Here is a 19,315-nt window from a genome sequence, read left to right as displayed (position 1 = left end):
AGATGCTAAATTCCTTATCCCTTCCAAAACCAGCCTCATTAAAACCGAAATAACTGCTTTGTTGAAACAATTACTTTTCCCAAACGTTTCAACCATTTAAAGTAAGCAACCTTCATCAGAAAAAGGCAATGGAAAATGTGTGAACTAGTGAAACAAGTTTAACCAAGAAACTGACCAAGAAAGAAACTCTTTGAGCTTTCATTGAAATTCACATTCTAATCATTTTTTCCAGTTTTTATTTGTAGATTTTTGGATGCTGTAATAGTCAATTGTGGGACACTTTCTATCTGGCTAGGTCCTTTACAGTATGGCCAAAGTTTTATTTACTTCTACCCCATTAAAGTTTGTGATTTAAGCCTAAAGAAAGTTATTTATCAAGAAAACAACCCATATTAACTAATATTACCATTCCTGCCAGAAAGAGTGGTGAAATTTTATAATAAAAAGTGTTTAATGTCCAACTTAACAAGAGACATTTTTCTAACAGTAACGGTTGTATTTGCGCCTCTAGAATCAATGGCGTCCTGGATGAGATACTTTCTGCAGCACAACGTACAAACAAACAATTGGTCAACTTATAAACTTTAATTTGATATCAACTAAGACAAATAGGTAGAAAGACTGATTTGCAATTACAAATCAAACATTTAGTCAAATAAAAATAGCTTTTAAATGTCTGAAATCAAAGCAGACTAAACACCTTATGGGCAGCACTTATAAGATGTAAAACTTATTTTTATCTGTAGCTCCTATGGCCACCATGATGCAGTGAAGCCAAATAAAAGAAAACTACCCGACGGACAAAGAAAAGTTTATCTTTTAACATTAGATTGTAAAATTTCTACTTCAGTGTGTATCTTCTAATTAAACATTAGTTTAAGTTTGCGGGTAAAATTAGTTTTTCTACTCGAGTTTATTTAATTTGCAGCAATGTACTTTTCTTAAAATTTTAAAGTTTAATTCCTGTATGCACTTTGAATTGTTGTGCACGACGGTCAACAGTTCGAACACGCAGTAATTAAAGAATGATCTGCAAAAAACGTGTGATGCAAATTCCAAAACAATGGTTACAGCATTCCATATGTGGATACAGCTTTTATTGTCTGGATTTGTTTTTAGTGTTTTGGAGTTTGCAGAACACCTTTATGCAGCTTGTTTCATCGTTTGCACCTCAATGCAGCTTGTTTCTTTCTTTCTTTGTTTTTTGTATTTTTTTTGCATGTTTTGGAGATTGCATCACACACGGTGCAGTTGTATGAAGGACCAACCAATCAGCCACCGAAATATACCAGGCAATAAAATAGCCTAGCCTCATAACTCCTCCTCCCAGGAAATAAGTTGTTTGAATAAATTACAAAATGTTTTAAAAACAGTATGATACCAAATGTAAGATAAAGAAAAATATACTGCAAAAACGATCTAGAAATAAGTAAAAATTTCCTAAATTAAGTGTATTCACCCTTAATTTGAGAAGGTAAATGAGATAGTTGGCCAATGGAATGAGTAATTTTACTCTTAAAATAAGATAATTAGATAATATCCACTTGAAATAAGACAATGCAATTGTGTTGTTTTCTTATTTTAAGTGTAAATTGTCTTGTTCCATTGGCAGAATTTCTTTTACCTCCTCAATTCAAGAACAAATGCGCTTATTTTAAGAAAAAACTGACTAGTCTAGATTTTGATTTTTTTGCAGTGTAGTTTGAGTCTGATAACAAGATAAATTGATTTAAAAAAAAGACAGAGCCTTAAGCTGAACCACTGTAGAACAATGAGTCACAAGTTTTTTCTTTAATACAAAATCTAATAAAATAAACAAGCACCTTCCTCTTGGAAAAGGTAAATACAGACATGCAGAAAAAGGGAAAAATCCTAACAAAAACAAAAAGATGCACCAAAAAATTACATGTTAGGAGTTGTCAGAATAAATAATAAAATAAAAGGCTGTGACAATAAATATAGCTTTAGCCTGAAGATCATATGGATTTTAATGACCTACATTTATCAAAGCGTCTCTTTGTCTGCTGCAGCGTATAAATTCTACATCTGTCACGGGAATTTCCAAAACTTTACTTTAACTTCAAACCCCCGAAACATAAAACCAGATGTAATCACATGGAGAATGTTGGGAGTTTTGCCCTCACTCAAAAAAAGGCCAATAGGGCTCAGCTCTGAAAGAAAAACCCTCTCTGGTTTCAACAGTCAATGGACATAAAAAAAAATAAAATAAAAAAAAAGAATTTAAAGGACAATTCCTCCCATATATTTACTACTAATGTGCATTAAACTTCAACATTTCAAAAGTGTGTGGCCGATTTATAAGAAACTTCCACAGATTAAGATAAATAAAACCTTAAAATACTGCATTAATTAAAACTATATTACAATAATAAAGTTTTTCTGTTTATTTGGAAAAAATATTCACATTTTGTTAATTTTTGGAACCACCAACCAGCTCATTCTGACTCGTCTTCTTAATAAGAAAGAAACCCCCAACAGACACGGCGTCAGCATTATTCATTCATACATCCAATCCTCTTTCACTGCAAAATAAACGGTTTTTCAGAAAGTGGTCACTGCAACACAACAGCAAAGGCTTGAATATTCAAAATATATATCAGCAATTTCATTTTTGTAAAACCCAGAATCTGTATCTAAACGGAAACGTTTGTTTGCACGGTGAACCGACTCTTGTACATGACGTGAAAAGATTAAAACTGTACATATGTTTACGCGCATATGAAACCTGGCAGTCACTGAATGGTTATAAATCAAGTAGATGTGTTGGTGATTTCTCTTTTCAGCGTTCACTTGGGGTCCTCGATGGTGCCCGTGCTGAGGTCTGTCATTTTAGGATATTTCACCTTCTTCTGGTCCAACTCATTTTGAGCCCACAGTAGTAACTTCAGGAGTTTAGCCAGTTTAGGTGTCGACTCCCTGTTTTCATAGTCCAGCACAGCTTGGTTCACCTCACTCCAAACCTGCCAAAATTAAAAGAAATCTATGAAACCAAAATAAATAATAATAATAACAATAAGACGTTACTTTGGGGGGAAAAAAGCCCTTCTTAATTTAGATCTATTGTCTTGTGCTCTCTAAAATGTAAAAAACAAGCAATTACAAACAGACTGCCACATCCAACACCTTTTCTCAAAACTATCAAACTTATATAAACTTTATAGGTGTACAATACATCGATCCATAACATTAATATGATTAATCAGCCCATTATGTGGATGCAAAATGAAAACATGACCCAAACCTTCATCATTACTTGTTAAAAATGGTGCTATTACTATTAATTACCATTTTCTGCCTTTAAAAGCATGCTTGGTGTGAGGGATTGCCTTCCAGTCAATGAGTCGATGCAATCAACTGGTTTTCCTCAGATAGAAAACTTTAAACCAATCTGACTGTATGATCTGATTGAATTGTCTCTGTAAAGTGCCTTGAGATAACGTGAATTGGCGCTATATAAATAAATTGAATTTAATTATTTATCCATCCTTCCATCTTCTTCTGCTTATCCGGGGTCAGGTCGTGGGTAAGCAGCTTCAGTAGGGAAGCCCAGACTTCCCTCTCCCCAGCCACTTGGTAGCTCCTCTGGGGGAAGCCCAAGGCGCTCCCAGGCCAGCTGAGAAACACAGTCCCTCCAACGTGTCCTGGGTCTCCTCCCAGCGGGACGTGCCTGGAACAGCTCAGCAGCGAGATGTCCAGGAGGCATCCAGATGCCCAAGCCACCTCAACTGACTACTCTCGATGTGGAGGAGCAGCGGCTCTACTCTGAGTCCTCCCCGGATGACTAATAGTCATATAATATGACTTTATATTTATATGACTTTATGCCTAATACAAAGCAGTGTAATTTCACCCCTAAAATAAAGTCAGGTGCAAATAATCGCTAACCTTGCTAAACAAACACACAAGAATCCATTTTGTTCCGCTGGTCAGCTTATTGCGTTATAGTTTTATGGTTTAAAATGGGGCTTATAGCTACATACAGGGCTATACAGCGAAAGCAAAAATAGCAGCTTCACTGTTCGCTTTTATACTGCTGGACCAGAAGGGCCCGGCCTATGCTGAAGGCTCATGACGACATGAGGCCACACTGAAAATACATGATTTGAAATCCAGTTTTAAATCTATTGCCATTTTAACATGCGTGGAAGAATACATTTATAATGTGTTTAGAAGAAAAATAGGGAATTCGCTCTAAATAGTTTTTAAAGCAGAACTAGAAGGGCTGCAACTAACGATTTTTTTTTTGCAAATCAATGAATCTGTTGATAATTTTTTAGATTAATTGATTAATAATCAGATTGCAAAAGGCTCCTAAAAGAAGCCATTTTAAGAAAGTAAACTGAAACTAAAAATTTTTCCCTTGAGGAGTTCTGGTTGGAGCATATAGCAGATCGGTTTTTGTTCTGTGGAAAATTTGGACCCATACGAAAACAATATGAAAAAAATGTATTAAAATATCTTTTAGAACCTGAGGAACTTACACTATATGCCAGTCAAAGATGTATATTTCTCTTTCAGAAGTAGTAATATAACAAAGGTGAAAACAACAATACCATGAGAACTTTCAACCAATGTTATTTCAATTTTCCTTTTCACCAAGCACAAACATGTAGATATATCCGTTCATTGTCCATTTCTTCAGGATTTTTCTGTAACCTTAGCAGGAAAAATTTCTGACTTCTACCATCAAGTATGGATCTGCATGCTAGCTGTAACTCTCTCTTACTGTTTGTGTGGTGGGAAAACCCACTTTAAGTGTATTACCTCCACCTTAAAGCCTGGAGAGAGAAATGCAACGTCTTACTCTTGTTATATGTAATGTGACTACAATTGAGTGCCTCTACAATTTGAAAATTGTATTTTGGTAGATTGCAATTATATTGCAAATGCAATTAATCACCCAGTCCTACTTGAGGACTCCATTCCTCTTAGGTTTAGGATTATCTTGTTGTTGATTCAAACTATGGCTGCAACTAACGATTATTTTAAAAATCGATGAATCGGACGATTATTTTTTCGATTAATCGATGAATCGGACAAAAAATATTTTTTATATTAACCTCTTTATTCCAAAATAAACATTATAGACAGAACAAACAAGCACACAAGTACAGGTTGCTCATTAACTGTACTGGTGCAATATGAAAAATAAATGTTTGTGTTAAAACTACGCAAACTTACATGAGAAATGTAGATGTACATCCACAAAATATAGGGTACTTTGTTTCATAAAGCGCAAAAAAAGACATTTTTGTTTTTAAAAGCCTCTAAGGGGTTCAAACAATAGGCCCCCCCATTTCAACAAATGAGTTTTTTTTAGACTAGAAGAGTTCTGCCTTTTAAGACAGGAAAGTATAGCAGTTAAAGTTGCTACTTGAGAAAATACTGAACCATAGAGATAAAAATAGCCCTGTGATTCAAATTATAAATTGTATTTGGAATAAAAATGAGAGAACTAGGGGTGCTAAAAAACACATCCTCCAAAGACAGATATTTACATGGGAATGTGGCATATAATTAATTGACATATTACTGATCTTGCTGGATTTTATTCTGCTTTACTTCCATAAATTGCAGGATCTTCTTTACTTTATCTTTGCCAGATTTAAACTTTAAAAGTCTTGCCCTCATAATTTGCAAGTTAATTTATTTATAAAGTAAATATAAACGCTGCTTAAGCTAGTTCAAATGAAATTTAAAGTAAAATAAGTAGCCAACCTTATCACTGTATGTAACCTACTAACAAGGTAAGGAAAGCATCAGATGAGCTACCTGAGAAACTAACGTAACGTTTCCCCACTTTAAAACCAAACAAACATGGTGGTTCCGTGCCATGTTAATTTCTTTTGAAAAAAGTTGCATGTTATCACTTTTTTCACTTTACAAAGCGCAGGCTATTTTAATTATTGTGATCAATTTGCGCCGTCAATCCCGGTGCATGCGCGCTTCATTTGCAGTCTGGGCGCTGAGGCTCTGACTGAGAGGGACTCCTGCGGGAAAACGCGGTTGGGGTGGGGGAGGCGCCCCACGGCAGAGTAGGAATGATACATGCTTTCACGTAAGAGTCTCCAAAAGCCGCCAGTGACACCGAAAAAAGTCGCCAGATTTGTCGCTAGTCGCTTTTTTGAAAAATAGTCGCTGGAGGGGTCTGAAAAGTCGCGGAGTTGGCAACACTGCTCCTGCGGCGCTGACTCGCTCTGCCGTATTTTTTTTCCTTCCTCTTTCAGTCAAGAGGCAGTGATGACGGCGCAGCGGATGACGCAATAATCGCGCGACACGACTAATCGATGATGAAATTCGTTGCCAACGCTTTTAAAAGTCGATTTTTATCGATTTTATCGATTCGTTGTTGCAGCCCTAATTCAAACAGTACAAAAATTTTTCTCCTCAAGATAAAATTTAAAGAACCATGTTGCAAAGGGATTTACCACAATTACAGTTTACGATGGTTCAAATGTTACAAACACAATCAGGGGAGCCAACCTTTTGCCGCTGCATCATGTTGAGCAGGTCTCCGAAGGGTGACTCCTCCGGGTTGTCGAAGGCCAAAAGGGCGAGCGTTCGCTCCATCTCTGTCAGACACTCTCGGCTCTCCTCCCCTTGTTCTGCAAGCTGTGTCTGAGCAAACTCCAGGGCTGACTCAGTCTCTCTTAGCCTGATTAACTCAATCAAATGCTGCTGCTGCAGGAGAGACATGAGAGTCAGTAACGTTGATGTGGAAGTTAGGTCTTGCCAAAGTTCATAACTGTTTAAGATGGTTTATTCAAAAAATATAAAACATTACCATGAACTGGAATATAGTTTATTTTTCAGGATAGATAACAACAAATATTTAAAGTCCATAACAAAGATTCAAATTTAACCATACAGAACATTGTTTATATTAACTTTGTATTTAGTAATGGCAGCAAATATCAGAGACTCAACAAAATTAAATAATCTCATGTGTCTCAACAGTACCTGCAGATGGAAATACAAGTATCGGTTGGTGTCCAGTAACTCTGGGTGTAAGCTGTTAATGAGTGCAATGGCTTCCTGTATCTGTCCCTTCAGGATCATCTCTCTGATCTTAATTCTTTCATCCAAAGAGTCCAAATCCACACTGGGCTCAATTCCAGACTCCATCCGAAACTTTTCCGCTGCCTCTTTGAAGCCCTCTTCAAATATAGACAGACAGAGGCAAAGAATTTACTAATAATACATTGCAGTGGTGCACCTCAATAAATCAAAACATCATGAAAATGTTTCTGTATCTTAGTACTTTCTTGAAAATATTATGAATCGTAAAATACAGATCTGTTACCCACATTATATACTTCAAGTGTTAATTTTTTATATCTATTTATATCTACTCACAGATAATAAAAAACCCTTGACCTGTTTTGATATTTAGTGTCTAATGTTACTTTAAATATTTGATTTGACAGTTTAACAGCATATAGTCACTGACAGCCTCCACAATAAAGATAAGCCTGGAAAAAACTATAGATTTAGAACTCGGCAGTAAGTTGGCAGGCAAACTTGGCAGGGAAAGTTGAGTGAAAGGAAAAGATGTTGTAGAAAAAGGTGCCTGAGTCATGAAGATATTCACAGCATTAAGTGGATTCAAAGGCAAAGCCAATTTAGTTTGGGGGTTATTCACATTGCATTTAGTGTGGTTAAAACTGTCACATTCCAGGTGCTAAGCCACTTCTGGGACAGAAATGGCATTAGGAATGTGGAACCTATGCTAAGCGGTAAAGGACAAGGATGGAACCTCCTCGATAAACCTTTCATTGTAGTTGTCCATTGTAGTTGTTCCTCGGTTTTTAAAAATTGTGCACCCAGGCACTGAATCAAGACCACACAGACAGCTGGAAATGCATACCAAGGACAAATCACAGCTGCTTTTTGTCTGTGCACTTCTGCTTGAGGTCTGTGTGGGTTTGCGACCATCTGACGCATAGTCAGGATTTTTTGAGACAGAGACAGATTTGACGGTTGCAGAGGCTATGCGCCAGCGGCATAAATTGGCCTTAAAGCCTCCTGGTCAATAAGGTTTGCCTTTCATTTGTAAATGAAGTTCTTAGACGGTAGAGAAAAAGAGAGAAGGTGAACAGAAATCAAGCTGTTTAAGATTTAGCATGTAGCTTCCAATGGTCAATGGTAACTTGGGAGCTAGGGGGTCTACTACTGATGTTCAAAGAGTGGTTTATCAAGTCTAGAAAATCATACACTTCATGCTTTCCTTTGTTAAATAGCTTTAAAGATATGCTAAGTTTTAGTTCCCAAAAAACATACAATGTCTGGTTTTGACCATGGTATCACTGCAACTGGTCTACCTGACATTACAAGGTTAGTTATGGGATTTTACTCAGCTGGCTGTCAGGCATAACCATCACTATGAGCAGAAAACCCCACGGCATTTATCACTGTTTGTAAGGTGCCTATATAAGTTTCCATTGTTAAGTTAAAGAACTTAAAATGAAAAAGTTTCCAATTATCTAATTTAGTGAGATGCACCATTAAATTGTGTAACACCAGAATTTCTCACCTGTCACCAGGTAATTCATGATGAGCCGATTCATGTCCGCCCTCTGAATGTGAACATTGTTTAATTTGTCCATCCACTCCTCTTTTGTTATGTCATCTGGCTTTTCAGCATAACTCATCATTGGGAACCTGAAGATGAGGGGAATCGTGAGCAAGACTGACACAGCTTGGTCACAATGTGTATCTGCAAGAACAAGTACGTATAAACAATCTAACCAGTTAGAAATCAAACACATAAAGGGGATTTGGAAACCACAGTGCGAGACGTGTCAGACACATAAAGCTCTACTTATTCGATTCGAAATGTAAATAAAAACCTACACTTATTTATAAAAAATGCAATCACATTCACCGACGCGATCAAAACAAACCCGCTTCCTCCACAGGATGAGCCCAAGCTAATTAGCATGCTACGTGCGCTTTCACAATTTACCGTGAAACCCAAGGTCCACCGAGTTTCCTCTCAAGCAGGAGAATTAAACGGTTAATAAATCCCCTCAGTGAAGTCTTCTTGATACCGTTAGGGAAATAAACCGTAAGCCACTTGCACAGAGCGCAGCTTCGGCCTCTAGCAAACTAACCAGGCTAATTTGATAATCTCGCGATAGGTACGAGAGAACTGCGAGGTCCCCGATTGGTCAGGTCTTTGACGTCACGGTTGCTGAGGCACAGGGAGGTTCATCTGAGCGAGTGAACAAAAACTACAGGTGCTGGTCATAAAATTAGAATATCATGAAAAAGTAGATTGATTTCAGTAATTCCATTTAAAAAGTGAAACTTGTATATTATATTCATACATTACATACAAACTCATATATTTCAGATGTTTATTTTGTTTAATTTTGATGATTACAAATGACAACAAATGAAAATCTCAAATTCATCATATCAGAAAATTAGAATATTGTGAAAAGGTTCAAAATTGATGGCCCCTGGTGCCACACTCTAATCAGCTAATTAACTCAAACCACCTGCAAAAGCCTTTAAATGGTCTTTCAGTCTAGTTCTATAGGCTACACAATCATGGGGAAGACTGCTGACTTGACAGTTGTCCAAAAGACGACCATCGACACCTTGCACAAGGAGGGCAAGACACAAAAGGTCATCGCTAAAGAGGCTGGCTGTTCACAGAGCTCAGTGTCCAAGCACATTAATAGAGAGGCGAAGGGAAGGAAAAGATGTGGTCGAAAAAAGTGTACAAGCAAGAGATAACCGCACCCTGGAGAGGATTGTGAAACAAAACCCATTCAAAAATGTGGGGGAGATTCACAAAGAGTGGACTGCAGCTGGAGTGAGTGCTTCAAGAACCACCACACACAGACGTATGAAAGACATGGGTTTCTGCTGTCGCATTCCTTGTGTCAAGCCACTCTTGAACCACAGACAGCGTCAGAAGCGTCTTGCCTGGGCTAAAGAGAAACAGGACTGGACTGCTGGTGAGTGGTCCAAAGTCATGTTCTCTGATGAAAGTAAATTTTGCATTTCCTTTGGAAATCAAGGTCCCAGAGTCTGGAGGAAAAGAAGAAAGGCACTTCATCCACGTTGCTTGAAGTCCAGTGTAAAGTTTCCACAGTCAGTGATGGTTTGGGGTGCCATGTCATCTGCTGGTGTTGGTCCATTGTGTTTTCTGAGGTCCAGGGTCAACGCAGCCACATACCAGGAAGTTTTAGAGCACTTCATGCTTCCTGCAGCTGACCAACTTTTTGGAGATGCAGATTTCATTTTCCAACAGGACTTGGCACCTGCACACAGTGCCAAAGCTACCAGTACCTGGTTGAAGGACCATGGTATCCCTGTTCTTAATTGGCCAGCAAACTCTCCTGACCTTAACCCCATAGAAAATCTATGGGGTATTGTGAAGAAGAAGATGCAATACACCAGACCCAACAATTCAGAAGAGCTAAAAGCCACTATTAGAGCAACCTGGGCTATCATAACACCTGAGCAGTGCCACAGACTGATCGACTCCATGCCACGCCGCATTGCTGCAGTAATACAGGCCAAAGGAGGCCCAACTAAATACTGAGTGCTGTACATGCTCATACTTTTCATGTTCATACTTTTCAGTTGGCCAACATTTCTATAAATCCTTTGTTTTTATTGGTCTTCAGTAATATTCTAATTTTCTGATATGATGAATTTGGGATTTTCATTTGTTGTCATTTGTAATCATCAAAATTAAACAAAATAAACATCTGAAATATATGAGTTTGTATGTAATGTATGAATATAATATACAAGTTTCACTTTTTAAATGGAATTACTGAAATCAATCTACTTTTTCATGATATTCTAATTTTATGACCAGCACCTGTACATTAATTAACCAACATATAATGTTTTGTTTAAAATTTGAGTTTTATTGTACTAAAGGCTGTATCTTTAAATTTAGGAACGTTTTGCATAATATCAATACACTTGTACATTTCTTATAAATTTAAAGAAAATAATACAAAATAAAATAATAGATGCATAGCTTTTTGTATTTTGACGTTATGATTTTATTTATTTTTTCACTTTTTAGCCGATTTATCATCTCTTCTTTTTTTTATATTTCTTATTTCAGTTTGGGAAATTTTCATATTTATGATTATTAAGTGTAGATTAATGCGTTGATGTAGTGGCTCTTTCCTCTAGATCAGATCATTTAAATCCCATGATTGCTTTGTGTTTTTTTTTCCTAATATACTCTATGACCTTTATGGTTCTTTAAATAGTTTTATAGTTTGCAGTTAAATTACTAGGCTTTCTAGCCTTTCTGTCTTCTCTTTCTTTCATCTTTTCTCTTTTTTTTTCTTTTTTCCTTTTTTTCTGCTATATTTACATTGCAGTGTCCATGTAAACTGTAAAACTCCCTGCATAATAAAGCAATTTATATGCATGAAACAAGTGGAGCAATATGGCAATTGCCCTACTGCTACACTTGTGAAAGTAAAATCTGTTGGGCTCTTTTTGGCATCAAGACAATTATTCTTATTGCCACATTGCCAGACAGGACAGTGAAAAATAAAATAAAATAAAAAATAAATACATTACTAGGCCTAATTAAATATTTTTTCTTCCCAGAATAGATTTATGAACACACCAATATTACCTCAATTAGCATTGGTTTTTGACTTAACTATCTAACCATCCTGTCAATCTGCTCTCACTATTGCAAATCTGTATCAATTCTCTTCTCCGTGTTGATTAGATATACAGCTTCATTTATTTTACTATTTGAGCTAAAGTAAAGAAAAGTGTATCCAGCATTTAAATAAAGGGGAATGATAAAATATGGGATTTAAAAATATGTTCCACATCTAATTGTTTACGGGTTTTTGTACCTTTAAGAACTACATTCATTCATACTGGCATGAGACCGGTTTATTATTCTGCTAAACAAAAGCTATCAGAAGATGGGCAGTGCGGTCATAAAGGAATGGAGATGGCCAACGACTACACTCAGGCAGTCTGTTGTGTTTAAACTACAATTAACTGGGACCCAAAATGTTACCAAAAAATGCATGCATAGGAAGGCTCACGGAGGAGTCGAAGCTGAGATTCAGGGCAAAGATTTCTGCTGTGAGACAGCAGTGCAAACCACTGATGTAATTTATACATAACAGCAGCATGTTTTTCTAAGTTTAAATGTATGATTTTTTTTTGTCATCTGCAGGAATGTCAATTTTTACCTTTTTGTTTTCTTTTGGAGACATTAGAATCTAACCCTCTCTTTAAGATAAGCTATAATGATTTAAAAAGTATTATCCCTTCTCTGCACAGAATGTAAGTCACAAGCCATCTTATTGTTTCTTTAAAGAATTGGCTTTTTATTTCATCATATCAATAAAGAGCAAAACAAAAAGATTATTGCTTGGGAAATGTTCACCAACATGTCTGTTTGTCTTGTGTATGACTAATGCTACTTTTTACAAAGCAAAGAAATAAAAGGTATTATTTAGCCTCAGCTCAAGGTAAATTATTAACATTTTAACCCTTTTCCCTTACATCTTATTGAGACTCACTTGAAAGTGCTGTTGTTTAATCACTGGTAAGTTACAAGGGATCAATTCTCTTTAACCAAATTAACATATGAAGATGTAAAAAACTTACTTATAAAAATAAATGTAATTCTTGAAGGACTTTGCAATTGCATTATTTTATGCAAATACTGCAGCATGCATTAACCGTCTCCTTGCAGGGCTAAGGTGTGGCTGGAACCTATCTTCAACACTCGCTATGTGACAGATGAGGTAGATCCTGGACAGGTCACCAGTCCACCAGACTAAAGCAGTTTTAAAAAAATCTTTTCACATCAACTTAATGGAAAACGGATCCTTGAGTCTTTTTCTTTTAACTTCTTCTTTTCTACTGCAGGCTTCTAAGGCAGGCTCTCCTTACATATTGCAACTTCTGTATATAATACACATATATAGACTATATATCTATTTATATCTATTTATATATATATATATATATATATATATATATATATATATATATATATATATATATATATATATATATATATATATATATATATATATATATATGTTGCAATTTTGCAACATATTGCAACTTCTGTATATAATACACATATATAGACTATATATTTATTTATATATATATATATATAAATACATATATAGATACATATATACATATATGTATATATGTATATATATATATATATTTATATATATATATACATATATATATATATATATATATATATATATACATATATATATATATATATATATATATATATATATATATATATATATATATATATATATATATATATATATATATATATATATATATATATATATATATATATATATATATATATATATATATACGTAGCCTATATACCATATATATGTATATACCATACAGATATATACATATATACATATATAACATATAATATCATATGATATAATAGTAACTAATAGCTCAAAATTAAATTTTCTTTATTTAATAGCAATCCATGAGCTTTTCTCACCACGCGCCCATTCCGTCAGAATTTCATCAGTGCACGCGCACGTAGGGTCCTCCGTGGGGTACCAAAGGGGGCGGAGTCAGCGAGTTGCTGCAGCTGTCCATGGTAGTGTGAGCCAAAGAGGTTCTGGATTCGTGCGAGATGCTGCCATAGTCACGCTGCGCCCTGTAAAGACCAGAACCCTTCCGGATCGCTATTCTTAGAGAGCATCAGAGCCGACTAAAAGGTGAGCATCATTTTTGCTTTAATATGTTCTCCTTATTTTTCTGTGACGCTGCCTCTTGCCCTTGAAAAATCCCTCCTGACGATCCATCCCTGCCTTTGCCTCCAGAACAGGCCTGGAAGCGAACCAACATGGATGCTGCGCGCTGTGGCCGTGCAGCTGATGACTCCTGATCAGAGATTATGCCCCCAGTATCGTACTCGTAGTTTATAATCCTCGCTACCGAAAATTTACTGACTGATGCGATTCATAGAGGGAGAATATATAGAAAACATCTCTCAGATTGATTAGACTCCCGTGAAAACCCGAAGATAAAATGAAAAAGGCTTCAAATATAGACCAGTAGGTATTCATTTGTGTAGTTAACACCCATTTGGATGCAGCCTGTTTTTTTTAAGACTCAAAAAATTACATTTTATTTATTTTTTTGTGAGGCATATATATATATATATATATATATATATATATATATATATATATATATATATATATATATATATATATATATATATATATTTTTTTTTTTTTTTTATCATTCTGCTCTATTGTAGCTTGTTAGCCTGCAGGGATGTCAGCTTGTAATTTACTAAGAGCAGTGGACCTGCCAAGATGTAATTCTGTCAGTGATCTGCTCCAACAACGTATTATCCTGCAGAAAAAACTAAGATAAATGCAGGTGAAAGTAATCAGTCCATCATCTGGACCCAAACAGCTTTAATTTCATTCTATATAGTGCAGATCTGTGTGTCGGGACACATGTGTTTATCCTACCAGCTGTTCCCTGCTGCTTTTGGAGCTGCCAGCCTCAGTATTTTCTCTGATTGTTCTGATGAAATAGATCTATCTCCAATTCTCTGTTCTTGTTTCTGTGTCCAGCCTGTGAGGCATCATGGCTGAGCAACAGAGGCAGCGTTCTCTGTCCACCGCTGGGGAGTCTCTCTATCATGTGCTTGGAGTTGAAAAGGTGGCCACGTCTGATGACATCAAGAGGTCCTACAGGTGAGGCCAAGCTCTGCTTTTGTCCAGTCACAGAAGCTGCTCCCCTCTGCTGTCATTAAGTGATTTTCTACCTGCCTTTTACATCAGGAAACTGGCGCTAAAGTTCCACCCTGACAAGAACCCGGACAATCCAGAGGCAGCAGATAAATTCAAAGAGATCAACAACGCCCATGCTATCCTGAATGACCCCACAAAGCGTAATATTTATGATAAATACGGCTCTCTGGGACTGTATGTGGCTGAGCAGTTTGGGGAGGAGAATGTTAATACTTACTTTGTGCTTTCAAGCTGGTGGGCAAAGGTAAGAAAATAATTACCATAGCTTTATATTTAGGAAAATTAACATATATATATTGCAAAGGACCAATAAAAAGTTTCTTGGATACAGATTTAATCAGTATTTTATGGCTTCCTAAATCATGGGAGAGGTTGATTTGACAGTTGACCAGCTGACACTTGTTTAGAGTAAAAGGTCATGGCTAAATATGCTAATTGTTCACAGATCGTCAAATAATTTCAGTGGAAAGTTTGGTGGATGAAAAAAAGACTGATAGAAGAACAATGCACAAGCAACAATCTCAGATAGTAGAAAAGCCTGTTCTGGTTTCAAGAGCAATCACACATGGAGATATCCAGGATATGGGCTGCAACTGTGACAATTACTGTATTGAGCCATTTGTGAAACAGATGTATTTCCTCTGAGCTAAGAAGAGAAAATTGACCTTTTTTTCTTATACAACTTCATTTTTTAATTTGGAATGAATATCCCAGAGTCTGAAGGTGAACTGGAGATGCACAGAACGCAAGCTGTTTGCAGTTCAGTGGGAAGTTTCCCTCATTCAGTGATTTTTGGAGCCGTGTCATCAACTCACAATACACTTTGTTTTAGAAGTTAGTGTTGAAAATACTCCAAGCTGCCCTGATCTTGCTTACGAGTTTTATTTAGATGCAGATCTCCCTTATTGAGCAGTGATTGGCACCTGCCCACAGTGCTACTACCAACTATCAGCAACATATTAAATGACAATTGAACCAGTGTTCGATTCAGGTAGCTGACTGGCCTGACCTAAACCCCACAGATAAGCTATAAAAGTTAGAGAAAATCTATAGAAAAAACATTTTTATTGGTCTTTTGTAATATTCTAACTTTTTGTTGAATGTAACTCTTGGTTATTATTAGCCGGAAGTCATAAATCTGACTGTGTATGACTCTACATAGTCTATAATTTCTTTTCTGAAACAATTTAAATTTGTTGATTATATTACATGTTTTCAGATGCATTTTTAGTTTGGATCTGCTTGTTTCTAGGCACTGTTTGTATTCTGTGGTCTGGCCACTGGATGCTACTTCTGCTGCTGCCTGTGCTGCTGCTGTAACTGCTGCTGTGGACGATGTAAACCCCGGCCTCGAGAGGGCCAGGAGCAGGACTTCTATGTGTCCCCCGAGGACCTGGAGGCTCAGCTGCAGTCTGATGAAAGAGGTAAGCCAAAATATACGAGTTAAATGTCTTGTTAGAGAGATAGGAGCAGGTATTGAAATGTGGTTCCTGTTTCCCAAACAGAGGCTGCTGGTGAGCCCATAGTGCTGCAGCCATCGGCAACAGAGACAACCCAGCTAACATCAGATGGGCATTACTCCTACCACACCGATACCGGCTTCAACTAATCCCTCCGCTCCCACCCGTCCCAGTCCAGGTTCCCGCCTGCTTCCCTGCTCCACCTCAGTGAGATGAAAGAAAAAGGCAAATTCATCCTTCCATGTGAGAAGAACAGCCATGCAGAGGAAAGTGGACTTGTCAGCATGGCCTTTTCAGAGGAACTAATGAAGTCACATCCCCTCCCATCCTTCCCTGATCGTACCTTTCCAATGTGCAGGAAGGAAAGTGAAACAACTAAAACCTTTGGTTTCTTCTTTTGCACTTTAACCACACAGGTCCCCCACCCTGCTTCCCCCTCTCCTATTGTTTGCATCATAGTGTAGCATGCACTGTGTGAAAAAAAAGCATTGTTCCTATATTTTTTTTACTCCTTGGCAACCGTTTTACTTATTAACAAGACTCATGACACATGTGCAGAGATGTTAAAATGAGCACAGCTTACCAGAAGGAGGAGGTAGAGGGTGATAGATTTTTTTTATGCAGGAGGAACAGGGAGCTCTGGCTCATCAGGGAAGTGCTGGTAAGAAATATACATAAAGATTCAGGTGCTCAGTGCCATCATTAAACTTTATAGAACTGATATATCCCCAGATTTGCACTTTTTTGATTTGTGATTGGTATTTTTTTCAGCACAGAGCAAGCTTTGACATTTATTTTCTTTGTCTCTTCTATGTTGCCCCTAAGCTGTTCATGAATACCTGCGTGGAAAACCTTTATGCTTTAGATATTTATTTATCATCAGCTTCATGTTCAATCACAGCAGAAAGGGCACAGACAGCCTTCTGTGCCTCACCGCAGCAGGCTGTCATTTTTATTCTGGTGCAAACTACTGTAATAGATTTGGTCCATTTCACATTAAAAATCCCGTATTTTGCATCCCATCCTTATTTTGTCATATCAGCAGCTTAACAGTGACATTAACCTTGGATGCAAAAATCTGAAAAACTCTCAAACAAAACCTTTTTCTTCACGAAGCTTAAGTATTTTAAAACCATCCCCATCAGAGCTGGTTGTAACTGTTCTGTTATTTCTTTGTTTAGCAGTAGGTCCGTCTTTGCAAAGCTGCACCTCATTCAGTTTAATTTGATTTTTATTACTCTGCATTAAGCCAAGGAACTCCAGTTTTTCCATCTGCACATGATGCAAACATTTTTCTGATTTTGTTATATTAAGCACAATGAGTTTATCTTATTTTATTTCATTCTGCATCAATAATCTCAATTCTTTAAAGCTTCATCTCATCCCAGCTGTTTTAATTATTTCATTGCATCAAGTCAAGGAGCCCAACATTGTTCAGCTGCACTTCTAGCAAGCTTTTTTTTTTTTTTTTTTTGTCTATTAGAAAACCCGAAGACTAAACATCGCTCTCTTCCTGAATTTTATTTTAAATCTAATAAACCTGATCTTTTGTCTGATGCTGTGATTGTTTATCATCGTTGACTTTTAAAACATGCCATTTGCATCTCTAAGGGAAAGAAATATTTTCTATATATTACTTTATTTTTCCCCCGTGTACATCTTTGCTATTTTTGCTGCTTCATGACAGCAACTGATGTGTTTAAATGGTTTACAAATGGTGAGCCCCCGTAGCCCACCCCTCTGCTATTAATGGTATGGATGTTGACCTCTGTGGCCCTAGTATGATGTTTCCTGTAACCCCTCGATGCAACATAGATGTTCCTGTCATGGCTTTTTCATCGAAATACTGAAAAATGCTACTGTAAACGTTCTCAGCTGAATGCACCATGTGTTGAAAAAAAATCTAATGGATCAGGAAATGACTCCAAAAAAATACTATATTGTGTAACTATAGTGAAATGGTTATATGATGAATTTTGAAGAGTTTATTTTATTTCATATTCTGTCATGTTTTAAAGCTGGATTTCTGGTCATTTTAAATGGTATGGTGTCGTAATGTAACCATTAAATCCAGCCAAGGATGGTTTAATGGTTGAAGCTGCCGGTAAATACACTTGGCCCATATAAAGTATAAACCTTGACATTTATGTTCTAGCATGGTAACTGTGTGTCTGGAAGAAAACAAGTGCATCATTGATCTAATTTGCTGTTGAATAAATGTTCCTCAACATTTTGACTCCTGTCTTCATATTTTATTTCTAATGACCAAGGTTTTATTTATGTGGTGATGAGGTTATTGTACTCAATAATTATTTTTGAAGAATATTGTACCAAAACTTAGACATGTAGAAAAATCTATGGAAACCAGTCAATTGATTATAAAGGTGTAATATTTTATCCATGCAGTTTTTATTAGTATTATTATTATTATGGTTAATTATAATAAAAAATACTGTATTTTTTACACGCAAGTGGCTGCTCATCGTGTGGACGTAGTTTTGATTTCTACCACCAGGTGGAGACAAATATACAGCAATTCAATTAAGAGTGAAGTTCTCTGACTAGTCTGACTCTATTTTATTTGCCACAATGCTGAATTTTGTTTTTGTACCAAATTCAACGAGTACGCGTCAATTTCTTTCTTTTCCTATCATATTATACATAAAGTTATGGAACCAAGCTAAATTTACTTAGGAATACTCTTAAGAAAAGCAGGACATAGATTAAAAGTAAAGGGAATAAAAAGCATAAGAATCAACACACAATGAGATAAGAAGAATATTTGAATTTAGAAGATTTATCAATCAATATTTTGGTAGTCAAGCAGTATACAAATAAACTAGAAATGTATCTTTCTTTTTAAGAAGGCTATTATGATTCTACTGAATACATAACTAAAGTTACTGCTTTTTCTTCCTTTCTTTAGTCCCATTTGCTTTCCTCTGCAACATTTAACTATCTTTCTCTCAGATAAAGCCATATTCTACTGTTCTCTTTTCTCTGTGTTTGTCATTTTTCTAAAATAATTTTCTG

The 19,315-nt window shown here is 36.3% G+C and overlaps 2 protein-coding genes across 3 annotated transcripts; one reads left to right on the top strand and one right to left on the bottom strand.

Moving 5' to 3' along the window:
* Nucleotides 1-2,392: 2,392 nt before the first annotated feature.
* LOC119799518 (glucose-induced degradation protein 8-B homolog) lies at nt 2,393-9,167 on the bottom strand. Of its 2 annotated transcripts, none has more exons than XM_038309456.1 (5): nt 8,875-9,167; nt 8,555-8,682; nt 6,982-7,178; nt 6,505-6,702; nt 2,393-2,981 (listed from the first exon to the last, which is right to left on the bottom strand). In XM_038309456.1, the coding sequence occupies exons 2-5, from the start codon at nt 8,673-8,675 to the stop codon at nt 2,808-2,810; spliced, it is 690 nt and encodes a 229-aa protein (XP_038165384.1). In that variant the 5' UTR covers nt 8,676-8,682; nt 8,875-9,167; the 3' UTR covers nt 2,393-2,807. The 2 variants fall into 2 exon arrangements, with proteins under 2 accessions (XP_038165384.1, XP_038165383.1); XM_038309455.1 differs by having other exon boundaries at nt 8,987-9,166.
* Nucleotides 9,168-13,610: 4,443 nt separating this feature from the next.
* On the top strand, nt 13,611-18,518 carry dnajc5aa (DnaJ (Hsp40) homolog, subfamily C, member 5aa). Its single transcript, XM_038309384.1, has 5 exons — nt 13,611-13,769; nt 14,643-14,765; nt 14,853-15,066; nt 16,075-16,246; nt 16,328-18,518. The coding sequence occupies exons 2-5, from the start codon at nt 14,656-14,658 to the stop codon at nt 16,429-16,431; spliced, it is 600 nt and encodes a 199-aa protein (XP_038165312.1). The 5' UTR covers nt 13,611-13,769; nt 14,643-14,655; the 3' UTR covers nt 16,432-18,518.
* The last annotated feature ends 797 nt before the right edge of the window (nt 18,519-19,315 follow it).

This window comes from Cyprinodon tularosa, unplaced genomic scaffold (assembly GCF_016077235.1).
Source record: "Cyprinodon tularosa strain WSP-4 unplaced genomic scaffold, ASM1607723v1 ctg66, whole genome shotgun sequence".
Taxonomy (NCBI): Eukaryota; Metazoa; Chordata; class Actinopteri; order Cyprinodontiformes; family Cyprinodontidae; genus Cyprinodon; species Cyprinodon tularosa.
The sequence above is the reverse complement of the archived record's forward strand: the minus strand, read 5'-3'. Positions and strand labels throughout refer to the sequence as shown.